This window comes from Carya illinoinensis, chromosome 11 (genome assembly GCF_018687715.1).
Source record: "Carya illinoinensis cultivar Pawnee chromosome 11, C.illinoinensisPawnee_v1, whole genome shotgun sequence".
NCBI lineage: Eukaryota > Viridiplantae > Streptophyta > Magnoliopsida > Fagales > Juglandaceae > Carya > Carya illinoinensis.
The window spans coordinates 40,434,966-40,461,246 of record NC_056762.1 but is presented as its reverse complement, the minus strand read 5'-3'; the positions used below and the strand labels follow the sequence as shown (position 1 = coordinate 40,461,246).

The 26,281-nt window shown below is 36.3% G+C and overlaps 1 protein-coding gene and 1 long non-coding RNA gene across 2 annotated transcripts; one reads left to right on the top strand and one right to left on the bottom strand.

The window, feature by feature from the left end:
* Positions 1–487: 487 nt before the first annotated feature.
* On the top strand, positions 488–7,113 carry LOC122280372 (sodium/calcium exchanger NCL-like). The gene is made up of 6 exons (XM_043091249.1): positions 488–1,086; positions 1,773–1,949; positions 2,658–2,860; positions 5,971–6,080; positions 6,189–6,639; positions 6,862–7,113. Exons 1-6 carry the CDS (start codon positions 684–686, stop codon positions 7,111–7,113), a joined length of 1,596 nt encoding a protein of 531 aa, XP_042947183.1. The 5' UTR covers positions 488–683.
* LOC122280373 lies at positions 5,445–11,607 on the bottom strand. The gene is made up of 6 exons (XR_006229890.1): positions 11,439–11,607; positions 10,191–11,167; positions 8,900–8,981; positions 7,813–7,928; positions 6,414–7,135; positions 5,445–6,058 (listed from the first exon to the last, which is right to left on the bottom strand). It is a non-coding gene; the product is annotated as an uncharacterized LOC122280373 (long non-coding RNA).
* Positions 11,608–26,281: the final 14,674 nt, after the last annotated feature.

Below are 26,281 nucleotides of genomic sequence, written 5' to 3'. Positions count from 1 at the left end.
AATCTCGGTGCTCCAGCATCACTGGGAGCTACCGTTAAGTGAAAAAAAAAAATTGTTTGTATTTTTCAAATCAGTTTTAAATATTTTTAAAAAATATAAAAAATTTATAATAATTTTAAATAATTTTTTCTTAATCTTTAAAAAAAATAAAAAAAAAGTTAACCAACAATAACCCCTAACAGGAGCCAGCAGCTGTGACTTTAGTGTTTTCCACTTAAGTCAGAGTCAATTGCAAATTTGTACGTGCTAGCAAATATTAATGTAATTAATGTGGGCTTTTAATTATATATATAAGGTTAAATTTTCACGTTTGAAAATAACCTCTTGGACAAATTAAAAAGGGACGAGCTTGCTGTGATCAATATGACATTGGATTTAGATTTTATAGATTTTTTAATTCAATTTTTATTTTTTAATTAAAAAAATCTTATCATTCAATTTTCAAAAATATTATCGGGTGAATTTTTACGTGAACGTAAGCCAAAGTCAACGTACTAGTAAGGTCTTCGACCCTCTTCTCCCTCTCACCACATTCTATGTGCAAGTATGTCATATGTATATATGCAGTGATGATCATGGCCGCACAAAACAATACCAGAAGCTCACTCTGAGTTGTGTAACTGATCAACACTCCCCAAAAATCCCCACCTCCGGCCTAAAAACCTTCTTCTTAGGCTAAGGCAATGTCCAAGCATCTAACCCTCTCCTTCCTCCTCTTCTTCTTCCTGATCTTATGCGATCCCTCTAATGGCCGCTTCATCACCCACAGCACGTACTTCTCTTTATCCTCTGATCTAGTCTCCGATGGGGTCCAGCAGCTCCGTGGCCAGCCCTACCTCGCTCTCAACCGGTCCTCTTCCTTCTCTGACGAGTCCACTTGCGAGCAGACCTACGGCTTCTTGCCCTGCACCACCACCATCCTCGGAAATATCTTCCTCATCCTCGTCTATGACTTCCTCATGTACCTCTCCGCCACCTGTTTGTCCTATGGCAGCGAGCACTTGTTAAAGATTCTTGGCCCTGCTATTGTCGGCGGTTTGTTCCTTCCAATCCTCGGCGCCCTTCCGGATGCCATGCTTATTCTCGGTGCACACTTTCATTCACTTTCCTATTTTTCTCTATTTATTTTGTGAAAAAATTGTAATTTGGATCTATTTTTTCTTTTTGTTTCTTTGGTCTGTTAATGGTCTGTTGCAAAGGAGAAGAAAATTTTAAAACTTGGAAGTTAATGTTAACATGTCGAGTTTCTTTCTTTCTTTCTTTCCTTTCTCCTTTCTTTTAGATTTTCTCAGCAACTATTGAGTTTCATATAACTTTCATTAAAAAGGTTTCAAACACGATTAAAATGGAACTTCTTGAAGCTTTCGGCGTGATTGTATTTTATCCTTTAAATTTTTTTTTAAATGATTATATTAATTTGACCAATAAATTAGTTATCATAGCTCAATTAGGGTACTGTGAGTTAAAGCTCAAACTTCTTCAAAAATTGCTAATTTTAGTTTGCTTAGATGTCATATACGCTTTCGTTTGGTTCATTGTGCTCAAAAGGTCTGACCAGTTACTGATTAGTCATGTTCGTATGTTATATATCGTTTTGTGTAAATATTTTGAATCTGTTTGTTTCTCAATCGAAGAATTTATCTTTACAAATTTGATTTTATTATCTACCTCTTTCTTACTGCATTTTATCTGTCAGAGCCATTGAAAATTCTCCACTTTTTGATTGATTTAATTTTCTAATTCTTCTTATCATGATCTCTTGCCTTGTATAGTATCCGGCCTTTCAGGAAGCACAAAAACTGCTGAAAGTCAAGTTTCTGTTGGTATGGGCTTGCTAGCTGGTTCAACTATTCTGTTTCTTACGATAATATGGGGAATATGCATTATTGTTGGCAAGTGCAATCTCGTTGATGGAGTTGCACAAGATTTACAAGATACTAACTCAACTGGTATGTATGTCCTTCGGTTTTTTTCTAGATCCCACAAAAAATTCCACAAAAGTAAAGTCACGAACTGACATGGCTATATATGATATGTTAAATTTACTTTACAATAAAAGTAGTTTTATTATATAATATATCATATCAAGCTGCACCATTTTGTCAACTTATTTTTGTAAGATCCATTTATGACTAAAGCATTTCTCTTTTTGATTACTTGGGATCCACCGATATGTAGTTGTGAAATCATCGCTAATCCCAAAAGCTTAAGTTGATAGAAAGATGTAGATTTTATTATTTATTTTATATCTTAACACTCCCCCTCACGTGTGGGCCAAACTCTCCCTCAATGAGTGGCCCAACTCGTATATTAATATTTAATTAAATAGGGCTAGAGTGTATAGTCAAGATTCAAACTCAAGACTTTTATTCCGATTCCATATGAAATCAAAACTTGTCTCAAAACCTTAAACTGATAAGAAGATGTAGATTTTATTATTTATTTTATATTTTACCAGTAGTAGACATGCGTAAATTATGCCATCCATCAAACTGTATTGCATTGTGAACTTGTGAGAGTTATGAATGGATGTTTAAGTTATTATTCTAGACATATGAATCGTTTGTTTATGTTTCATGTAGAGTGAACTTCATTTTAACTATAGGATTAAACGTGTTAGATGGATTCATGACCTAATAAAATCCCCATGGTTGCAGAATCGAGTGCTTGTACTACTGATGGGGACGTTACTACTCATGGGGATGCTAGACCATGTGCTTGGATTATGTTGATTTCTGTCATCCCATTTTTAATCATTCAAATACCACAAGTTCTCAGTTCAACCTTATGGAAGCACTTGGCAGTCTGGATTGCGCTTATTTTCTCTCTCCTACTATTGATTTCCTATTGTCTTTATCAAGTAAATGTGTCCATGCATTATTATATTTTCTGTACAGTTTCATTACCATCCTTATCTAAATTTTTCATTCTCCTGTGGATCATATTGAATGGCCCTTTTTGTCTTACGTGGAAACTCTGGAAATTTGTTCTACTGAGGGTTGTAGGCAGAATTATTAAACATGACCTGTACTCTAGCTAGTTAGAATTGTTGAAAATTTGGACCTCTCATATTTACCTCCTAAGATCTACCCTTTACAAGAATAATAAGAAAAATAGAAAATTAATAATAATACAAGATATTTATGTGGAAACTCCTAAACATGAGAAAAACCACTAGATCTAAAGAAGAAAATCCACTATATGAAAAGTTATTACAATCACATAATTTTCTCCTCACCCAAATACACCCACAAAACTTCCCACTAGCAAAACTTTAACTTCTCATCTCTTCTCCTTTTACACAAAAGGGTCAACAAAGGAATTTAACTAAAGCCAAAAGTTATTAGATAAGCTTTCAATTAATGTACATAAATCAAGGAGCTCAAGCATCCTTATATAGGCTTGGACATTTGCTCCTCGTTCACTTCCCACCTATGTGGGACTAAAGTAAATGAGCAAAAGTCAACAATATTCACCTTGCGACTTTGATTGGTTCCACAGCTAAGCTCCACCTTAATGGAGATCTTCATAACTTCTGCTATCATGTTTCACCATAAAAGCATATCCACTTAGAATAAACAAATTTCAAGTATTTCACTTCAGCTCATGTCGAAAATAACCTTACTAAAAATTATGGTGTAACTTCCACTTTTGACTTTTCTGGAAGTTCATTAGCCATCAACATGAATTTCCACCACACACCCTACATCAATGCCAAACTAATGCCTGTATGCAAACTCCTGGACCAGCTAATATTAACACATCCTCTATCATGACAACTTTTGGGAATTAACGGCATGTCATGAGGACGTACATGTTCCTTTTTAGAGATCAAAGTCTTCCATGAAAAGAGACACAATGTTAGCATCATTTCCAGTATCTACATTTACTGACTTGGAGTAACTTGCCGAACCTGCTCCAGCTCTTAGACCATTTTTCTTGACATGCCTAGATTGTCCACACCCTAGCAGACTACTTTCTTCTTCATGGAGTTATTCATCTTCCCTTTTCTAGCTGCTACCATTACTAAGTTCTCAAGTAGAATATTACTTCCACTACCTAGTCTTCTCTCTTCAAAAAAGATTTTACTAGTAACATCTGAAAAAAATTATTTTCTCCTTCCTATGTATCAAAATAGACTTCATGTGCTCATAGGAAGGTGGTAGAAACTAAATGAGTCTCAAGACTTGATCCTCATCATCAATTTTAATTCTAATAGATTCTATCTCAGCAACAATGCCATTAAGAAAGCTTAAATGATTTGAAATAGTTGTACATTCACTCATTCACAGTGTATGAAACTGCTCCTTTAGGTACACACAATTTGAGACGCCCTTTGTCTGATACAACTCTTCAAGTTTTTTCCAAAATTCCTTTATCATAGATATTCCATACATATTTGCAAGAACATTCTTGGCCAAGCACAGACGTATCGCACTTGCTGTTCTCAAATTCAAATCCTCCTAATCTTCATCGTTCATTCTATATATACTCTTTTCACCAGTCATACTAGTATCACTGCTGACTTCAAGGGTTGGTCTACCCTTCAATGCCTTGTGCAATCCTGATTAAATCCAGACATCCTTGACTTGTACTTGCACAAGCCAAAATTGATTCTCCCATCAAATTTCTCTACCTCAAATCTGATAGGATTTGAAAACCTACTTCCTGATATTGTTTTGATGAATTTACCGTAAAAATAAATAATACTTCACTAGTAAGTTCACAGGAAAGATTGGAGGAACACAATAGACATGCTTAAAATTTTCAATCTCCTAGACAAAACCTCCTTAAACAGTACGTATCCACACTATCACACCAAAGCTCTACCCCACAAAAAGAACTTAGTGGCTCTGATACCAATTGTTGAAAATTTAGGCCTCTCAAATTCAACCCTTTAGGATCTACCATTTGTAGGAATAACAAGAAAAATAGAGAAATAATAACAACACAAGATATTTACGTGGAAACTTCTAAACAGGAGAAAAACCATCAGACCTAGAGAAAAAAATTCACTATGTAAAAAATTATTACAATCACACAATTTTTTTCATCACCCCAAATACACCCACAAAGCTTCCCACTAGCAAAACTTTAACTTCTCACATCTTCCCATTTCACACAAAATGTTCAATAAAAGAATTTAACTAAAGTCAAAAATTATTACATAAACTTTCAATTGGTGTACATAAATCAAGGAGCCTAAGCCTCCTTATATAAGCTTGGACATTTGCTTCTCCTTCACTTTCTACCCATATTAGACTTAAATAAAGGAGCAAAAGTCAACAAGAATCAAAGACCTGCTTTTGGGCTCCAGTTTATCTTATTGACCTGATAAACAGCCAAACTGGTCCATGATCAGATTGTTAAAGCTTGAGGTGTGCTTTAGGACTCTTTCTTTAAAATTACTTGGCAGGAAATTAAATTTCACCACTTGCATACTGTGAGGTCAAAATCTTAATCAGATTTTATGTGGAATAGGGTCAAACCAAATATATGGTATTTACATCGAATTCCTCTCTTATTCTTAAGCGGGTGTGGCAAGTGCAAAACCTTGGCATCTAAAACTAAGTCATTAAAGCTGCAAGAAGCATTTGACAAGTTAGGCGCATGCAGTTTACAAGTTTAGTTTAACAATGTTTCAAGTTTTTGTCAAACCCAAAAAGTAGCTCAATAGTTTAGCGTTCATGGCAAGCTCCAAATTCTTTTCTAAAACTCTTGCCATTCCCAAACCGGACTTCAACCATGTATTAATTAAAATCAGCAGCTTTGATTCCTTAGCTCCTCTTTAGAGACTTGGGACAGTGCACATTGGGGCCAAGGTTTTCTGTTTTTTTCCCTGTTCACCGTTGCCAAGGGAATTTGAAGGCGAGGAACACTCCATTACCATAATCCCAAACTCACTCCTTTTGTATATAGTGAATTGAGAGCTTTGGTTGTTGGATGGATAACATTGAAAACGTTCTGCAGGTTTTTGAACCTTGGATCCACAAGAGCAAAATTTCTTCTGTGATGCACAAGTGGCAGTCGGAAAGGCTGCTCAATGATCTTGGTGAACCTGATGAGGAAGGCATTAAAAGGTTAGTTTTTTTTTTTTAACTCTTGATTTCGTTAAACTTCGTAACAGTTTTTTTCCCATTACAAAGTTTTTATTGGTATTTGCTGAATTCTGTTCAATATCATGACAGGTTGTTTTCTGCAGTAGACACAAATCGCGATGGAAAAATTTCACATAATGAATTGAGAGCATTGGTTCTTGGAATTAGATTTGAAGAGATTGACCTGAATAAGAATGATGCTGTAGATAAATTAATGAGAGATTTTGATACATCCCAAGATGGTCACATTAACAAGAAAGAGTTTGTCGATGGCGTTTCTGAACGGCTAAAGAGGGCAACGAATATACCGACTACCTCTATCAAAGCAGTGCTATTGTTGTTGCTGGGAACTCTCATTGCTGTCGCATTTGCTGACCCCTTGGTAGAAGCTGTTGATAACTTTGCTGATGCCACCAGTATTCCTTCTTTCTTCGTCTCCTTCATCGCGCTGCCTTTGGCTACCAACTTAAGCGAAGTCGTGTCAGCAGTTATAACTGCTAGCCGTCACAAAGGTGAAACTGCCAACTTAACATTTACCGTGGTTCGTTTCTCATCCCTCACTCTTCATATCAATGTTTAATGCTTGTTCTATAGGGTGGAATGCCGAATAAATTATAGATCACTTTTCAAGATATATATACCAAATAGTGTTTTTGGTGTCTTAGCAAAATGAAAACAATCAGCCAAAATGTGGATGTCAATGTTATTCATAATTGATTTGATTTGAAGTGATTATAATGCATATATTTGTTGGTGCATGCAGCTATACGGGTCAGTAATAATGAATAATGTCCTCTGCCTCTCAGTGTTCTTAGCCCTTGTTAACATTAGGGGACTGGCATGGGATTTCTCATCTGAAGTGCTGGTTATTATTATTGTCTGCGTTGTGGTGGGTTGCTTCGCCAGCTTCAGCAAACAAGATTTCCCTAAATGGACAGCTCTTGTAGCTTTCCTACTTTACCCGTTGTCCCTCGTCCTGATCTATGTTCTTCGCTATGTTCTGGACTGGCCATAGATTCACGGATATATTCCATTTCCTGTACGAAGAACCGAGGTTGTTTCTATTCCATCAGATGCTACTATTTATTTTGTAATACATTTAAGCGTCCTGGTTTATATTTATGACTCGTCTAGACATTTACAGTACTTCAAAATCATGTGTGAATATTAGTAAAATGAGTTGTAAGTAGTAGTGAAATAATTTTAATTAAGATATTTTATCGGATTTTAGGAAATGAGAAAGAAAAAATTGAATAAAAATATTATAGAATTAAAAAATTGTTCAAATATTTTTTTAATACTATTTTTATTTTAAAATGTTAAAAAATTGTGTTGATTTTTGTGTTTTATTTTAAAATTTGTAAAGGTTCTAATTATTAGATAATAAAATAAATTCCCTAGCATAATGCAGTAATAGAATATAAAGTAATTATTTTGTGTTTTGTTTTAAAGTTAATAAAAAAATATAATGAGTAGATAATAGAATAAAAAGCTAATAATGTTACATACAGTCACTTTTACATATTTTTTACGTACTTCATTAATGTAATTGGCTCCATTAATTTTTTAAATACATAACCAATCACATCAATAAAATATATAAAAATATCTATAAAAATGACTACATATAAAATTTTTATAAAATAAAATTGATCCCGAGCATAATAGTGCAAAAATAGAAGATGATATATATGCAGGTTTTGCGTTTACGTACCCTCTCTTCCTCAGGAGGCCACGTAGGTGCATAGTTGCAATAACAGCTTTGGTTTGAAGGGGGCTCCATCTGAAAATTTAGTACACATGACGGAAGTACCCTGATGACGCATTCACCTACAATTTTCATACACCAAAGTCCTATTTAAATCCAAAACTAAAAGGAGTTGCAAAAACAAATTAATGGAGTAATAATGGATTAAGGGGATGAAAACTTTTTTGCCCCAAAAGCTGAAAAACACACATATGCAGCAAATATGTTAGAATTATTCCATACACCATAATCTTATATTACTTTCATCCTACTAAATAAGATATGACGTATTTATCATCATGAGATGATAAAGAATGATTCAATAAATGATTATTCAATAATGATAAATATACCACATCTTATTTAGAGAGATGAAAGTTAGATGACAGTGTAGCGTATAAAATTTTTCAATATTTTAACCATTAGCTGTTGTTGATATTGTTGTGTCTTTTCATTAAAGTAGGGGGAAGCCATATATGGTTGTTAGAATTCTGGATTCATGCCAGAATTCTCCTTTTTTGGAATATATCCGTGAGAGTTCCACAATTTTGGTACAATGTCTTGCCCAGGAACTGAAATCCCAACCTTTCGACTTCAAACCCACCTCTATTTACCGTGCTTGAATTTTTTTTCATTGTTGTTTTGAGCCGGTTGAGGTGGCCGGATTAACAAATTTCGCGGTGAAAGATCAGGCAAGGATGGATAAGGAAAGTGAATTGAGCATGAAGATGGATTAGAATGGTGATAAGTTGGAATTGGCAAAGACAAAAAGGAAGATTTTCTTTGTGATACTTAAGCTGGTTGTAACGCCCCATACGCCGAGGGCCAAGGAGTTACTTCCTATCACCTAAAATCACATCCCAACAATATAGATACAACTTCAAATAACAAAAGAAGCACCTCTATAACGTGTAAAACCCAGCATCCAAGAATTTCTCCAACATAGATAATAAAATATTCCCGAAGTTTCAATAAAAGTCATCAACATTCCAAAATGCTACTCAAAGAAAAATAACAAATTTTCTAAACAAGTGTCTCCACTAATCACTTGTACCTTTTGGCACTTATTTCTCTACACTCAACTAATCTCGCCCACGCTTCTTATTCCTGTTCCCTAGTTGAAATCTCATAGTCATCTAAAAAATAATGAAAATAATTGAGTGAGTTATCAACAATTCAGTAAGCTGCAAACATATACCATTGTGTAAACATAAGCCAGTTACAAAATGAAGAAACAAATAGTCCAAAAACATATGGCAATATTATTTTTTGAAACATTTCATTACAATAATAATAGACTTAGGTACAAGGAACTGAAAAACATCAAAAACGAAAATAGAGGTCATGTTTACTCCTGTGGTAGGGTGGTGCATGTCTGTGTATAACCAAGCAGGACATAAATCATTGTTTTGTCACCAAAGTAATGTACTCAAAATAGAAGCTATGTTTACCCCATTGACAGGGTTGTCCAATCTGCAGATAACCATGTAGAACATAAATCTCTCTATCATCAAAATGGGTAGCACTCAAACAAATGCCACTACTATAACCCATGGTAGGGTGGAGACTACTACTATTACCCGTGGTAGGGCTGGAGGCCACTACTATCACCCGTGGTAGGGTTGAATGCCACTACTATCACTCGTGGAAGAGCCAGAGGCCACTACTATTACCTGTGGCATGGCCATGACCAAAGCAAAACAGAAATTTATTCCTCAGGATTTTTTTAGATACAATATCATATCATAATATAATACTAAGCAGATAAATATCATATACTTAGAATAAATATTTTAGACTTCATATTCATGTTTTATGAAATAGAGAAACATAGTACAAAAAATTCTTATATCTACATCAGTCATGATAAAATGTCAGATTTGAAAAGTTCAAAACAGATACTAGTGCAGAAAAATAACGGAGGTTGGTTCTATAACAGAAATATGCAATTGTTTTTTGTAAAATCAACCACAGTCAATTTTTGAAAAGGTCTAGCATAGGAACATTGCTTACTTAACTTTTGTAGTATACTATCTAAGCTTTGCACTCGATTGATAGTAGTGTCACAACCTAATCCGGAAATACCACTAATATTAGTAGCTCACACTAAGACCACCATTCTAACTAATAAAATTCTAATGCTGAACTATAGATATGAAATAGCCATCAACCAAAACATTCCAAAATTTAGTGCCTCGGGTTTGTAATGACTTGGGTCAAATGCCCAAAACTGGGGACTCCCAGCACATTGGAACGCCATCCCACAATTTATGGGATGGACCCAAATTTGGGTCCTGAGTAGGTGGTTGTAGAGCCACTCCTTGCAAGAATAACGTTCGGCCTACCTTAGCCAAATCACGTCGCAATGATCTGTCAAACTTGAGAACAAGGGCACTGCCTGGGGTGTTTGTGATGCCCTTTGACACAAGGGAAATGTCAAAACCGATTTCAAAATAGTGGAATAATACACTACAGACAAAATTGATCAGACGAATTTGAAGAAAGAAAATACCTTGACGGCAAGAGGCACACATTGACTCTGGTGCCCTCTGTCAATGGCGACCCAAAATTGTGAGAGAGAGAGAGAGAGAGAGAGAGAGAGAGAGAGAGAGAGAGTCGGTGTCAATGAGGGGAAAAGGAACGAAACAGAGACATGGACAGGGGCTCGGTACGACAGGACTAGGCAGGATATAAGCCTTCTAGAGGTGGCCACTGCGAGGTGGTGATGCAAAAAATGAAACTGAAAGCATGAGAGAAAGATTAACAAAGACTTACACACACACACACACACACACACACACACACACACAGAACACAAGAGTGACATACAAAGGGTTACCGCAACGTCAGCAACCAGGAGAGGGAGGCAGTGGCATCACATACTGGCCGCAATGGTTGGAAACACCTAAAGGGAGAGGGAGAGGGAGCAACAGAGAGAGTGGAATATTGAGGGAGGTTTGTGTAGAAGAGATTGTGTCTGGGGCAAGGAGGGGGGCTACAGAGGGAAGAAGCGAGGGAAGAGAAAAGGGAGAAAAAAATGTAGGGATTAGGGCAGATTAGGCCAGGGCTTAAAAATAATATAGGTTTGGGTTGGGGCTGGGTTATTACACTGGTGGTGACAAAATTGCAGCTACATCTTTCTTTTGCTGTTCTTCTAGCCTGATCTTTTCAAGCCCTAAGTCCTCTCTGTGGGGCTTTCTTTTGCTTTGGATTCTTTTAAGATCTAACAATGTCGCTGATACCACCACCACCACCACCACCACTCCCGCTATTGTTATACTTCTGGGTTTGATATGCTTTATCCATTCTCATTCTTTTCCAGCTAAAGTTTATAAATTTCAAGTGAGTTAGAAGCAAAACCAGACCCAAATACATAGAGAAAGACCCAAGTTATTGCTTGTATTGTTGTACTCATGTTTTGTCTTCTCAAGATATTGTCGTCTTCTTTTGATAACATTTCAAGGAAATTTGAAGCAGATATAGAGATTTTGAAGGAGTGAATTGAATCTCAACTTTGATAAACCCATTAGATTGAAATCAAATGGAAGCACAAATATAAAGGAATTTGAAGAATCAAGGTTGAAAAAGGTTACCTCAAATCTTCCAGGTTAACGAATCACAAAAGCGTAGCCAAGTTTTGAGCAAAGATTGAAGAGGGAGAGATAGAAAGCAGAGTGTGTACAGAGAGAAGTATCTGATAGGTTTATCATTTTCCTGATACCTAGTTCTTTATCTGGAAGACAGATCATATATAGATATATCATAAATGTCAACACAAACAAGAATAAAGAAAATTAAAAAACCTATATGGAAAGTGGTTTTGCACTCAACTAGGTCAGGCCCAAGCCCGCCACACTTTGGGCACATGATCCCCAGCAGGGGAAGGCCCAAACAAGCTCAAAGATCTAAGGGAGGGAGAAGGAACTAGCAGGTCGCCAATCATCAAGTATTAATGAGAGGTGGACATGTCGAGATTCTATCCCTTGGAAGAATGACCGCATTAAATGCAATTGAGAGTGGCTGACCCTAATGTTAGGGCCCTACATCCAACAAGAAATCCCAAGACCGAGCTCAATAATGAATGGCTTCATTAAATTTATTTTTAAAATTTAATTAAAAATACATATTTTTCATAAAATTAAAACCATTCAAACCATAACCTGACGTTAGATTAATTAAAATAGTAATATAATATTATTTTTTAATAATAAAATTCTTAATTTTTTTTCATATTTTATAACTACACTAACCATATATTAATTAATAATTTAATTTTTTCTTAAATTATTATTTTTCAACTAATTTTTTTTTAACCTATTGATCCAACAAACAAAGGAAAATCATAAAAAAAAGGAAACTCATCTGGGTTAGTGACTAACCATAAATAAGGAAAGCCCAAAAGAAACAGAATAGAAAAAGGAGGGAAAGAAAAAAGCCAATTGATGAGATTTAATGGGATAAAAAATGAATTTTGTTAGTGAATAGTAACTCGCCAAATATGTTCAGGGAGACTGAATTACTGTAGTTCAAAATTTCATATTTCTGCTATTGGCTAATCTAATCCAGCAAAAAAGTAAAAAAATAGCTATATTTTAAAATTTAACAAAGTCAATGCCAATGGCATTAAAAATAGAAATTATATTTTATGGAGCACATTCCAATTCAATATGTCTATCTCAGGAGGACCATTAATATGCTGGGTAAGTCTGATGTCCTATTTTTATCCAAAGCAAAGGAAAAGTGGTCAACCAATTTTGTATGTTGGTATGGAACACATGTCAGTACTTGCAATTTAGATAGCCTAAAAATTAATTTTCTTTATCAAATATTATAAGGTGGGGATTGAAGAACTGAATTTGGGGATTCTGAATTTCGTGGCAGCACAATGAGGATCAAGTACTTTAGTACAAATGAAAGAAAAAATGCCTGTATATTGATGCCCAAATTTATTACCAATGTGGAAATTAGTCAGATTAGTTTGTATAAAAAAGTGTGCTTTTATTTTTTATAACTATAATAAGTATCATAATCAATAATGTATGATCTAGACACAATTTACAACTAGTAGAACTGATCTTGAGGAACTAATATTGGGGCAAAAAGAAATGTAGAAAGCAAGTTGAGAGGTCAAGGTTATGGAGATTTCATGATTACATATTGCATTGATAGCATGTCAATGACTATGAGTGAAGCTATGATCTCTATTTTTCTCAATTAGTGACCCACTCTTTTGTGGTGCAAGGTGCCAATATTTAGTTATAAATGTTGGAGATATTTTTAAAATAATTATTTTTATTATTAATAATATTTTAGAATTTATTTTAAAAGTCATGAATTATTTTGAAAAGAGAGAGATTATAAAAAGTTTATAGGCGATGGCTTATGGTTTTAATAAATTGGGTCTGTATATATAACATTAACCATTCAATGGCGTATAGTATTGAGCGCCACCATGCACTGACCTTCTGATGGAAGGAGTTTGAAGTTTGAACCACCCCTATTTCAATCAAGAATGAATTTTAATGATTTATTAAGAGGATAGGCCTCCACATGTGCCAAGGCGTGCGGCCCAGTCAACACAAGGCATAGCCGCACCACAGGTACTGCGGCCTTGCACAGCCCATGGCCCAAGGCGCAGGGCTCATCAACGCTAGGGCTGAGCAGAAATCTGAAAATCCGACTCCGACTTCGACTCCACTCCGACTCCGATGAGTTGGAGTCGAAGTCGGAGTTTTTTTCTCCCTGGAAGTCGGAGTCGGAGTCGGAGATAGAGGTGTCCCGACTCCGACTCCGACACACCGACTCCGACTTACAATCCAACTCCGACTCCGACTTCCAATCCGACTCCGACTCTGACTTCTACTCCGACTCCGACTCCGATATTGTGCATATTTTATAAAAATATTTGTTATCAATATATTAACATCTAATAAATAATAATCTATAAACATTATAATGAATAATATAAGTTAATATAGTTACTATGAGTTAATTTACATTACTAATTTACTATAAGTTAGTAAGTTACTATAAGTTAATATAGTTATTAGTTACACTATAAGTTACTAATTACTATACCTTATATAGTTAATTTATATTACTAATTTACTATAAGTTACTATAAGTTAATATAGTTACTATATAAGTTACCATACTTTATATAGTTAATTTACATTACTAATTTACTATAAGTTACTATATAAGTTACCATACCTTATATAGTTAATTTACATTACTAATTTACTATAAGTTACTATATAAGTTACTATACCTTATATAGTTAATTTACATTATTAATTTACTATAAGTTACTATAGCTTATTTTATATTTTACATTACTAGTTTACTATAAGTCAATATATAATATATAGTTATATATATACTATATATATTAAGGGCTTGTATAGTATATAGTTACTATACTATTTATAGTAATTAACTATACTTATATAATATATTGGAGGAGTACTTATATAATATAATATATATAGTTATATATTAACTTACTAATTAACTATATTTATATAATATATAGTTATACTTATATACTATAATATATATAGTTATATATTAACTTACTAATTAACTATATTTATATAATATATATATATAGTTATACTATTATTAATGGGTTTTCACTTCCCCCCAACAAACGGCGCCGTTTGGGGTTAAAATAACCCCAAACGGCGCCCTTTTTTTAACCCCAAATGGCGCCGTTTCTGTGCAACCCTAATGGGTTTTCACTTCCCCCCCCCCCCCCCAAATGGCGTCGTTTCTGTGCAACCCATTAGGGTTCCCCCCCCCCCCCCCCCCCCCCCCGATTCCCTCCCCCTTCGCTGTCACTGATCACTTTTCTCAACCTTCACGAAACGGTAGACTGCAGTGCGGCACTCAGCCCCCACGAAACGGCGCAGCCCCAGCCTCCGACGGCTTCTCCGGTATCTCCTATCTCTCTCTCTCTCTCGAACGGAAATCATGGATATGGCCCATATGGGTTTGAAATCGTAGTCGGTGCCTTCTCTTCGTTCGAATCGTTCTCCAGCGCCAATCGATTTGTTTGTTGGTAACTTGGTAACTGGTTGTTGATTTGTTTTTTGGTTTTTTTAAGCTCTGTTTTAACTTTTCAGGTGCCCCCGTCGGCCGTCGCCCCGAGTCCCCATGCGATCGCAGATTTGGTTCATCGCAATGATCGCACGGTGCCCACGGGCCACTGCCCTCCCACGGTCTCACCGACTCCGTCCCGACTCCGCTCCGACAAGTCGGAGCCGGAGCCGGAGCGGAGCATATAGCCTTCGGAGCCAGAGTCGGAGGCCAAGTCCAGCCTCCGACAAAGTCGGAGTCGGAATCGGATGACCCAAATACCGACTCAGACTCTGTCGGTGCTCAGCCCTAATCAGCGCAAAGGAATTGTCTTTAAAATTTAGGTAGCTGCAATTTCCTTACTTCTAAGTGCCTGAGCATATTTTGCAGGAGCTACAATTATAAATCTTAATAGGAAAAATATAATTACAATCATAATTGTGCACTAATCTGTATACCAATGTGATGTGATTGGTCAAAAAGTAAATTTTATTGAAAACAGTGTTAATTTAAATTTTAAATATGAATAAATCAGTATTGGTACACAAATTAGTGCGCGACTGTACTTGTATGTAGCAAAACTCATCTTAATATTGTGAGTACTAAATGATAGTAGCAATGGCCATCATTTGTGCATATGATGTCCAATGACACGACCCGACCCGAAAACCCACAGTTCCGGCCCGATTCGATTGTAAAAGCTTCCGCTAACCTGATTAACCTACCATCTGAATCGGGTATTCCAGTACCGACCCGATTTAAATATTTTTAAATAATAATCAGTTTTTTCTTTTTCTTCCAGTTAATAGCCATCAGTTGTTGACTACTGAGTACTCTTTCTTACAATTACAAATGGGGTTGAATACATGGAGTATTGAGTAACATACATCACTAGACTCTACTTGAGTTTGCTTTAAGTCACATCGTAGATGGGGTTGAATACGTGGAGACTGTAGAGTAACATACAGCACTAGACTCTAATTGAGTTTGCTTTAACGGGGGCCTTATCTCATCAGCACTTAGTCACGTCGGTCGATTAATGCAATTCTTTAATCTATTTTTTTTTTTTGTCTTGTTCTTTTATTTTATATTTGCTTTCTCTTTCAATGGGTTATTGCAGAATCTTCAAGATCTTTTGAAGATGAGTTCAGAGAACAAGATCTGAAATGTTTGCTTCTCTTTTATTCATCGTCATTGATAATTGCTTCATTATCTTTGGGTTGGCAGAGAACAAGATCTTAGACTCTGTCTTGGAAGACAATGTAATCGATGAAGCTACACCTTGATATATGCATTTTCCATTTCAAATGGAAATGCTATAGGCACAACCCCTACCTGTTTCTGTTCTTCAAGTCCCTATTAGCATTCCTCTCATCAATAATCCCTTTAAGCTGCTTCAACCTCCCAATAAATTGCTCAAAGGCAGCATTTATATGTGATTCTCAGCCCATGCCTGCTCTATTGCCTCCCTAGATATTCTCTATTATCGTCGACTTTCCAAGCTACGCTTGGCCAATGGTCAGAAATGAACCCAAATATATCTCTTTCTGTCTCTCTGAATGAATCTAGTTTGGAATCCCTTCCCGAGTACAATGCCCAAATGATAAATCTCAGAAAACAAAAGCTAAAGAAGACAGATGGGTAAAAATGAAAATCGGTTAATACCCGATTCCGAACCCTTTTTACGGAACGGTTACGAAAGATTCTGAATTCCGAACCAATCCTTTTCAGGTCGGTTAATTTGGATCGAGTCGGGTTGAAATTTTCGGTGGGAATTGGTTGCCGGTTATTTTGTTCACCCATCTTGTGCATTCTAGTTTGGGAAAGCCTGGAGCAGGAAGGGCCACCGCTTTAATGCCCAGAGTGGAGTCGAGTCAGCAATAGAAAGGATTGAGATTTTAGCTTGGTTATCAATCTCTGCAATGAGAGAAGCTCCTTCCCACGTCCCTGGTGAGATTATAACTTGGACTTCTTGTTTATTGGTTAGATCCGACCAAGATTATAGTGAAATTTTGTTGGAAAGCTCAATATCTCAAGGTTTGAACCTAACTCTGTAAAACACCAGAACTGAAATAATTAAAGAATGTTTAAATTGGCCTGATCTCCACAAAGGGACAAACACAATGTCCATTAATTGATGAAAAAGTCTAGTTGCAAGCACACTTGTGCACTAATATGTGTACTAATTTATTGTGATTGGTCAAAAAGTAGATTTTATTGAAAATAGTGCTAATTTAACTTTTAAGTATGAAAGAATCAATATTGGTATGCAGATTAGTACGCGATTTTGTTTGTATGTAGCAAAACTCTTAATTGATTGTATCTATAGCTATGGGACCTATTGATGAAGTGCAATAATATATAGGAATAGTCTTATAAATTGGGTTGGTTGAGTCTTTGGCAAAGAAAATAGGAATTGTCGATGGCAACATTAATTAATAGTACTGGGAGAGAACGGGGATAGACGGAAAAATAGAGCAGCACGAAAAGGGGAGGAGCAGTTTTGACCAGAGGTTTACGAAATGGAGAGGGGCTGGTTCGTCTTGACTCACACTAATGAAATAAAAATTTAGTGCAATTTTAGCTGTAAGTATACAGGTATTGTAATATTTAATAGGGTCGAATTAACAAGAATTGACTCATGTAATGAAGAAAATAAACTCAAATAATAAAAATAAATTACTAAAAAGAACTTGCAATCAAATAGAAGAGAAAATTACTGAGATAAAGATTTTTAAAATAAAAGAATAAAATTAAAATGATAAAACAAATCGAAATGAAGAGCGACTAAGGTTTCAAGAATCTGTTCAACTATTTAGAATATTATTTCCGATCAATTTACTTCAATTAAATTAGAATGATGATTCTGTTTAATTAGAAGATTTAGCATTTAAGGTCAAGAAAAATAGTCACTAATGATTAAGCATGAACGATTGATGATTAAAACATTCACAAATCATTTGAATGTCACAGAGATTTTTTTTCAAGCATTTAATGTATTCGAAAATCACAATGGATCAAGATAAATATATAAATAATCAAATTATCCAATAATAAAACCATTCAATCGATCAAATTCATGATAATGTAATTTTTATCTACGTTTCGAAACAATATTTAAATTGTTAGACTTCACCTTTAATTTTAATACGAAAATTTAGCCAATTATATTCATTAAAAGAGTCATGGAAATCAAATAAATATTTTTCATGATAAAACTAAAATAAATCACAAAACTAAAACAACTTTTTGTAAAAACAAAAAAGTAAAAGTGGAGAGAAAATGGAGCAAAATAAAACCGCCCAAATGAAGTCTACCATTCTGTTGAAAACTTCTCAGCTCAAGTGCAACCCCCTCAAGTCCGTAAGCCCCAAAAAAAAAAAAAAAATTCCTCCACCTTTGTTCCGTGTGCTGTCTAGCATGATCCTCCTGTTGAGTCAACCTAAATGTGAGTGCAGGTGGTGTATAGTTGCTGCACATGCACCGTTCTCAAATTTGGCATGTTAAGCACCGTTTGGTGCTTTTGTTTTGTTAGGCACCTCCCCAAGCATCATGCAGTAGATTGCTGCAACGTAGTGGCCTGCTCTCCTATAAATAGGAGAGCTTAAGTGTGCAGAAAATTCATCCTCACTGTGGTGAGAGATCAAAGGCAGTGGGAGAAGAGAAAGAAAGAAGGACGTGAGGGAGAGATGAGAATTTGTAGATTTTTATAAATCTTGTAAAAATTCTATAAAAGAGGCTCCAGTGGACGTAGGCAATTTGCTAAACCACTTTAAAATTGTTTTGTGTAATTTTCAGACAGAACAGAGGCACAACAATTGGTATCAGAGCTCTGGTTTGAGCTGTTCAAAAATTCAAGTTGCTCAAAATAAATTTTTGACAACTCCAGGGTGTTCCTCGCGTCGAGACGAATCCGTTGCCTCAAACAGAATCGAAAACGGAGGTCGGAGGAGCCCACACACGCCCCTAGAAGATCGACGCGTGCATCTACTGCAACCCACGCGCCCCCAAGCGCATCGGAGGTTGAAGACGAGTGATCCACACGCTCCCACGTGCTCCAGAGGAAGAAGATGCGTGACGGACACGCGCCCACGCGCCTCCACGCGCCCTACACTGCTTCAGCGCGTGACTGACATGCGCCTCACGCGCTCCCCACGCGTACACAGCTACTGAACACGCCAATGCGCCCCCAAACGCCCTACCCGGCGCGTGTATTCCACGCGCCATACAGATCAGAACCGTCCATTTTTCAGATCTTTTTTGGGCTAGATCTAAGTCATTCGGAGTCCGATTTCAACGATCAAATAGTGTTTTCCAACTATTTGGATCATTTCAGACTCATCCGTATGGTTGGAATGTGGAGATTCACCATCGGTACTGTCAATCTGAACTGTCGATGTGTTGCAGATCATTTTGGGCTAGATCTATGCCAGTTGGAGTCTAATTGCGATGATCAAATGGTGATGTCAAACTATTTGGATCATTCCAGACTCATCCGTACGGTGGGAATGTTGAGATTCGCCATCGGTACTTTCGATCTGAACCTTACACGTGTTGCAGATCATTTTGGGCTAGATCCACGCCAGTTGGAGTTCCATTGCGATGATCAAATAGTACTGACAAACTATTTGAATCATTCCGGACTCATCGATACGGTGAGAATGTTGAGATTCACCATCGGTACTTTCGATCTGAACCGTTCATAGTTGCAGATCAGTTATGGGCTTGATCGTAGCCAGTCGGAGTCATGACGAACTCATTTGTTTTGGGCTTGATCGTAGCCAATCGGAGTCGTGACAGACTCATTTATTTTGGGCTTGATCGCAGCCAGTTGGAGTCATGGTGGACTCATGTGTTTAGGGCTTGATCGCAGCCAGTTGGAGTCGTGACAGACTCGTTTGTTTTGGGCTTGATCGCAGCCAGTTGGAGTCGTGCCAGACTCATTGGTTTTGGGGCTTGATGTCAGCCAGTTGGAGTCCAATGTTGCCGGAGTCAGTTCGTTTGGGCTTGATTTAAGTCAGTTGGGATCGTGAAGTTTGAGGAGCAAACTTCTAATCATTGGACGATACTGATTAACTTGTTATATCAGCAGGTTTTGGCAGTAATACAACTCATGGAGCATAATGTTATTAAGAGGAGAACCGCAACGTATTTCATTGTGGCTTTCTTTGAAAAGCTAATTGCAAATAACAAAGTGCAGATGAAGAAACAGTTCAACTTCAGAAAAGGCAGAAGATACTATTGTTGCCCAATAGCATTTGACGTTGTGGTCAAAAGGTTGGGAGTTCATGAAAATGACTATGAGTAATTCTGCAAATAGTAAAGGCAGAGGCAAGTCAAGATCTGGACAACAGATGACTTGCTAGAAATTGTGGCAAGACAGGCCACAAGAGACTGCTAAAAATCAGGAGAAAATTGAGAATGATGCTGTGAATATGGTGACTGAAGAAATACATGGTGTTGCATTTCTTACAGTGTACAATGCTGTTAAAGACAGCTTAAAGACAACAGTCATTCAGTAGTGTTTTCTCAAAAAGAGTGTGGAAGGTCACAAATGATTTATTGGTCTTGGCTTATGGTAATGGTCGTGTGAATTAGATAAGGACATGAAGAAATCTTCCTAGACCACGACATGAAGCAAAGGTGTGAGAGATGGTAACAAAACGTCAGATGTTCCATGGATATCTACACCTAAAGTTAATGATCACATGGCTGCCAAGACGATCAGATTTCCATGGTGGTTACTACCTTAAATTATATCCTGCTGAATGAAGGTAGTGAGCTACGGTATGAAGAAAAATCTTGCAAGAATGGAGATTATGCAAGTCGGAGACTACACACAAGATGGGCACATGCGACTGAAGATAGCAGCAGGATGATGAGTCAGTCAAATCAGAGATGGAGACCTCAGCAACAAATTCTCTAATATGTGTCAAGGTCCGTGTGAGACCATTGATTCCCAGTGCAGTGGGATATGTGTTGCCCTATGTAGATGTGTTGATTAAGGGCACTGTACGTGATAAACTAAAGTTATGCATCACTTTAGTTAGTCTTCTGACTTGAAGACATGAGCTGTAAAATTGTATAGATGATAAGGGATCATGCTGGAGATAGAGGCTAGCATGTTGAGAACCAGTCTCCAAGTTGGAGATTGGTGTGATTGTAGGATTATGGAGCCTGGTTTGAAAGCTGTAAAGGCACCAGGTAGATTGTTCGCTCAGTTGTGGCTCGAGCGAAACTCAGTTTGCTCAAGGTGTACATGAGTGCGGACTCATGGACTCGAGCAAAAGAAGAATCCTAGAGAGTTGAGATTGTGCAGTAAAGCACTTGTAAATCTCCTCTGAAGAAAATCCCTTGCAAGTTCCGTGGATGTAGACTATGCTAATGCATTTGAAGATGCATTTGGAGAGGCATCTGGATATCCATTTGAAGATGTACCTGCAGATGCATTTGGTAGCAGAAATCTCTCATGTCAGAGAAAGAGGTGCATTCATTTGAAGAATGAATCAGTTTGCAAGCAGCCTGGTGTGGCACACTTGGGTGGAGGGAGTGATTGTTGAGTCAACCCAAGTGTGAGTGCAGGTGGTGTATAGTTGCTGCACATGCACCGTTATCAAATTTGGCATGTTAGGCACCGTTTGGTGCTTTTGTTTTGTTAGGCACCTTCCCAAGCATCATGCAGCATATTGCTGCAACGTAGTGGCATGCTCTCCTATAAATATGAGAGCTTAAGTGTGCAGAAAATTCATCCTCACTGTGGTGAGAGATCAAAGGCAGTGGCAGAAGAGAAAGAAAGAGGGACGTGAAGGAGAGATGAGAATTTGTAGATTTTTATAAATCTTGTACAAATTCTATAAAAGAGGCTCCAATGGACGTAGGCAATTTGCTGAACCACTTTAAAATTATTTTGTGTAATTTTCGGACAGAACGGAGGCACAACACCTCCTAGTTCAAAACGAACCCAAACAAAAAGTATCCCCCCTCTCGTTTCAATCCCAACTGTGCCTTAGCTGAGCTGTCTCTCCACCAGTGTTCCGTAAGAAAACCAAACGAAGAACTCTGTAAATCCCAAAGCCAAAGAACTCCCCTATTTTCCCACTTAAAAAAAAAACAAAACCTCTCGTCTCTCTTTCCTCTCACTAGCTGTCGTAAGTCCCTCGTGAACCAGAAGACCCCTGCATAAGGCTCTCCATCAGTCTCCAGTCAAAATTGAAATTACCCAAATATTCCTGATTCGTCAGGTTTAACACTTAGCACAAACTGTTAGCACGGATTAGTAACTAAAATAAAATATTCACTTGAACACACTATTTGGTTACGAAGAAAAACTCTTTAAAGAACTTTTCAAAGATAAAATCCTATGGGCCAACCAAATCCAGAAAAGTCAATTTATTAATTTAGAGAACTACAAGTAAACTGTTAACAAAACTTTTGTAACCAACCCGTTTATTCAAGACATGCAACCCGCTTGCCTTCTACCTCAGTAGATAGTCAGAACCTCTAATACTCTCCAAAGGTAGCCTTTCCTACTAGAACTTCCAATGGTTGAACCTTGAACAGGACAACTCTCCCTTGGAGTATGCTCCCCCTCAATTCCATGAACTGAGTTTCTCAGAAAAATCCTTTTTTCACAGAATTTTCCAAAGCCTGATCTCTTGAAGTGTCTACCCAGAACTTCAAGATCTCGATCAATGTAAAATATGTGATGTATGTGCTTACTTCATAAATCCTCAGCCGACTCCCTTTATATATTTAATGATGTCATCGACTTGTAGAATGAGTCTCTGATAGGTTTATCCAGTATCCTAGTTAGAGAAGTTTCTACTAACTTGCGAACACCTCAGACTAGATTATTCTTCTGAATTGCGTAGAGTTCAGATCAACTTCAGTTTCTTCAACACGCCTTAAGTCTTTATCTCTTCAACTGATGCTAAGACTCTAAATATTCTTAGAACTCTTTGATAACTCTTATCTTATAATATAACAAACTATGATAAGAGTTCTAATTTAAATACATAGTCTTATCGGATCACTAGACTTCAATTAAGATTACATTTATTCCCAACATTATACGGATCTAATCCTAGCCAAGCACAAATTACATTTACAAAATAAACCAGCCCCTCTACATTTCGTAAACCCCTAGTCAAAACTGCTCCTGCCCTTTTTGTGATGCTCTGTTTTTCCCTCTATCCCCATTTTCTCCCAGACCAAAGAAAGAAAACGCAGACTTCTCTTCCCCCCAGCTACTCGTCTTCACGTTCCCCACCTCCTCATTCAAGTCACCCAAAGAAAAGTAAAAAAAAAAACTACCCTAAAATAAACTCCTCTGTGACCCAGACCTCACGTTTTTCTGCTCTCCTTTCTATCTGCCAGCGTTAAAACCCAGAAAGAAGCCTCCTTTTTATGAAAATAAATCCTCTATTCCCCTTTCTCGTAAAATCCATCCCCCTTTGTCCGTAAGTCATCTGAAAAGTTAAAAAGCTCCCTCTGCAACTCCCAAAAGTCAAAGTTGTGCGTTCCATTTTGAAAGGAAAGCCCCTCTGCTTTTCCCGCATGTCCTGTTGTGTTCCTTTTTCTTGCAAATCCTCCTGGTCGGTGGAGGCTTGAGTGCCTGAAAATAAAATTCTCCGCGTTTAGACCAAACTCCGTAAAAGCCAGCCCCAAAGCTTTCCTTTTTCTTATGAACCTTTTTCTTTGCTGCGTGTGGAAAACTATCTTTTTGTGTGTAGAGTAGCTGCTAAAAAGAAATAGAATCTATCAAATAAAAAAAAAATTAGACTAGAATATAAAAAAATATACTGTACATGTGAAAAATTTTTGTCCAATTAAATCATAAGTTGTAAAATTAAACATAAATCATGATATTAATCCGTTTAAATCACAACTAGGATTTATGCATATTAACTAATTTTTTATTTAAAACTAATAATAATTTCACGAACTAATTAAAATTTATTGGTTTCAAACATGTAAAATATGTAAAATTTCAGCTCAATCATACCCTTCAACTAGTATTTTGCTAATCTTTGAATAAAATAATAAAAATTAGTTGAGATAAATATTGCATACAACATCATAAATATTGCATAAATATTGCATCAAACATAAGTCTGAATTCTCACAAGAGTTAACTCGTGACTATTCAACACCAGGAGTTGTATCTATAAAGAAAGTCTCAACAATTGTTCATATAGAATTGAGGCATATGTCTTAGAATCCGGATGTGTGTGTGTGGTTAAACCGCTATGTGTTCCTCATTAATAACCATGATTTATCATAGGATTTTTCAACGTTAAGATTAATCATTATTGATTCTAACGACTCTAAAGTCCAAGAGACTAGTAGTTTTTATGCCAACTCCCAAAGATTTAGGATAATTGTTTCTAGCCCTTTATTTAGGAAAGCTAACACGCTTTCATCTTCTTCTTGTTGTTGTTCTTTTTTTTTTTTTTTTTGGTTTAATTTTCTCGTTTTCATTCTTCTTCTTCTTCTTCTTCTTCTTTTTTCCTTTTGATAAGGCTTGGTAGTCCTACAGTTTACTTCTCCTGTTTTAAATCAATGAACATTAATGAAAAACACTACAAGTATAAGCATGTGCAAAATGTTCTTTCAAAACTTGTCATTAATTCTATATAAATCATATTAATTCTCAACTCTATAAATATCGCATTCTGTTGTTTCAAGTCACACCTCAACGAAATATGATGCATCATAAATCATGCTCTATGTTTAAGGTTGAAAATAAATCTTTAAAAAATAATTTCGCTCAATTACTACACCAAGGTGCTCAAATTTCACAAAAATGCCACAAAGAGTGTGTGTTAATCATTTGTGTTTCAATGCACATCACGATTTTTTTTAACTAACACATTTTCAACAGAAAACCTACCCCCAACTACATGTGACATTATCCTCAATGTTCAGCAAATGAATGTTTGATGAGGTATGCTATATAGGCATGAATTGAACCAAAATAAACACTGCAGAACATATATTGAAACAAAAATAATTAAACATAGAGAAAAGAAGTCACCTGAGATACTCGAGTACACACAAAGAATAGATTTATGTCAAAGTTAGAAGACACAAAAACAACATAAAGAAAAACAAAACAAACAAATACGGTATATACAATGAGAAATTAGAAATTAATTCTGATAAGCAGTATCCTCCAGAGTAGTGGACTCAACCTCTAGAGTAAAATCACCCAAAAATGGTTTCAACTTTTGTCCATTAACTTTAAAAATATTACTATTTTCTAGGTTTTCTATCTCAAGGATAAACAGTTTTTACAACAAATAGACCAATCCATCGGGATCGAAACTTGCCAGGAAACAAATGGAGTCTTGAATTATATAACAAAACTTTTTGCGAAGGCTCAAAAGACTTTCGAAAAATATTTTTATCGTGAAAAATCTTCATTTTCTCCTTGCAAATACGAGAGTTTTCGTAAGCTTCATTCCTGATTTCCTCTAACTCATTAAGTTGAAACTTACGAAGAGAGCAAGTTTTGTCCGCATCAAAATTAAATTACTTGATTGCCTAATAGGCTTTGTGTTCCAATTCCACAGGCAAGTGACACGTCTTTCCGAAAGCATTACGATATGCCCAAAGTGCATCAGTTAGTCGTAAAAACCAATTTTTATGACTTAGGTTAACCGTCTTTTCTATAAAAAAAAAATTGATCCCTCGATTGGATACCTCAACTTGGCCACTTGTTTGTAGGTGATAAGGGGTAGCAATCTTATGAGTAATACCATATTTTCACATTAAGGTATCGAAAAGGCTTATTACAAAAATGTTTACCCCATCACTAATAATGGCTCGAGGTGTTCCAAATCTTGATAAAATATTTTCTTTCAAAAATTTCAGCACAACTTTATGATCATTTTTCTTGTATGGAACAACATTGATCTATTTGGATACATAATCAACAGCTACCAAAATGTAGAGATTGCCAAAAGAGTTTGGGAAGGGTTTCATGAAATCGACGCCCCAACAATCAAATATCTCAAGAACCAAAATCGGATTTAATGGCATCATAGTTCGGCGGGTAATCCCTCCCAATTTTTGACAACGTTCACATGCTTTACAAAATTCATGGATCAAATCCTTGAATGTATAGCGGGCCATAAATTTTATTAATTCCTAGATGGTTATTTTGAATATAATCAAATTGAAATTGCTCCTGAGGATCAAGAAAAGAGCATTTTTACATTTCCATTTGGTACATTTGCATATCGAAGAATATCATTCGGACTTTGTAATGTTCTTGCTACATTTCAAATATGCATGATAAGCATATTCAATGAAATGGTAGAGTGTTTTGTTAAAATATTCATGGATGATTTTT

Bases quoted from the DNA above. Each gene is read 5' to 3' on its own strand.
- LOC122280372 (XM_043091249.1), top strand. From the start codon at position 684: ATGTCCAAGCATCTAACCCTCTCCTTCCTCCTCTTCTTCTTCCTGATC. The intron at 2,861-5,970 runs GTAAATGTGTCC...AACGTTCTGCAG, and splicing joins TTTCCTATTGTCTTTATCAA to GTTTTTGAACCTTGGATCCA. The intron at 6,640-6,861 runs GTTCGTTTCTCA...TGGTGCATGCAG, and splicing joins CCAACTTAACATTTACCGTG to CTATACGGGTCAGTAATAAT.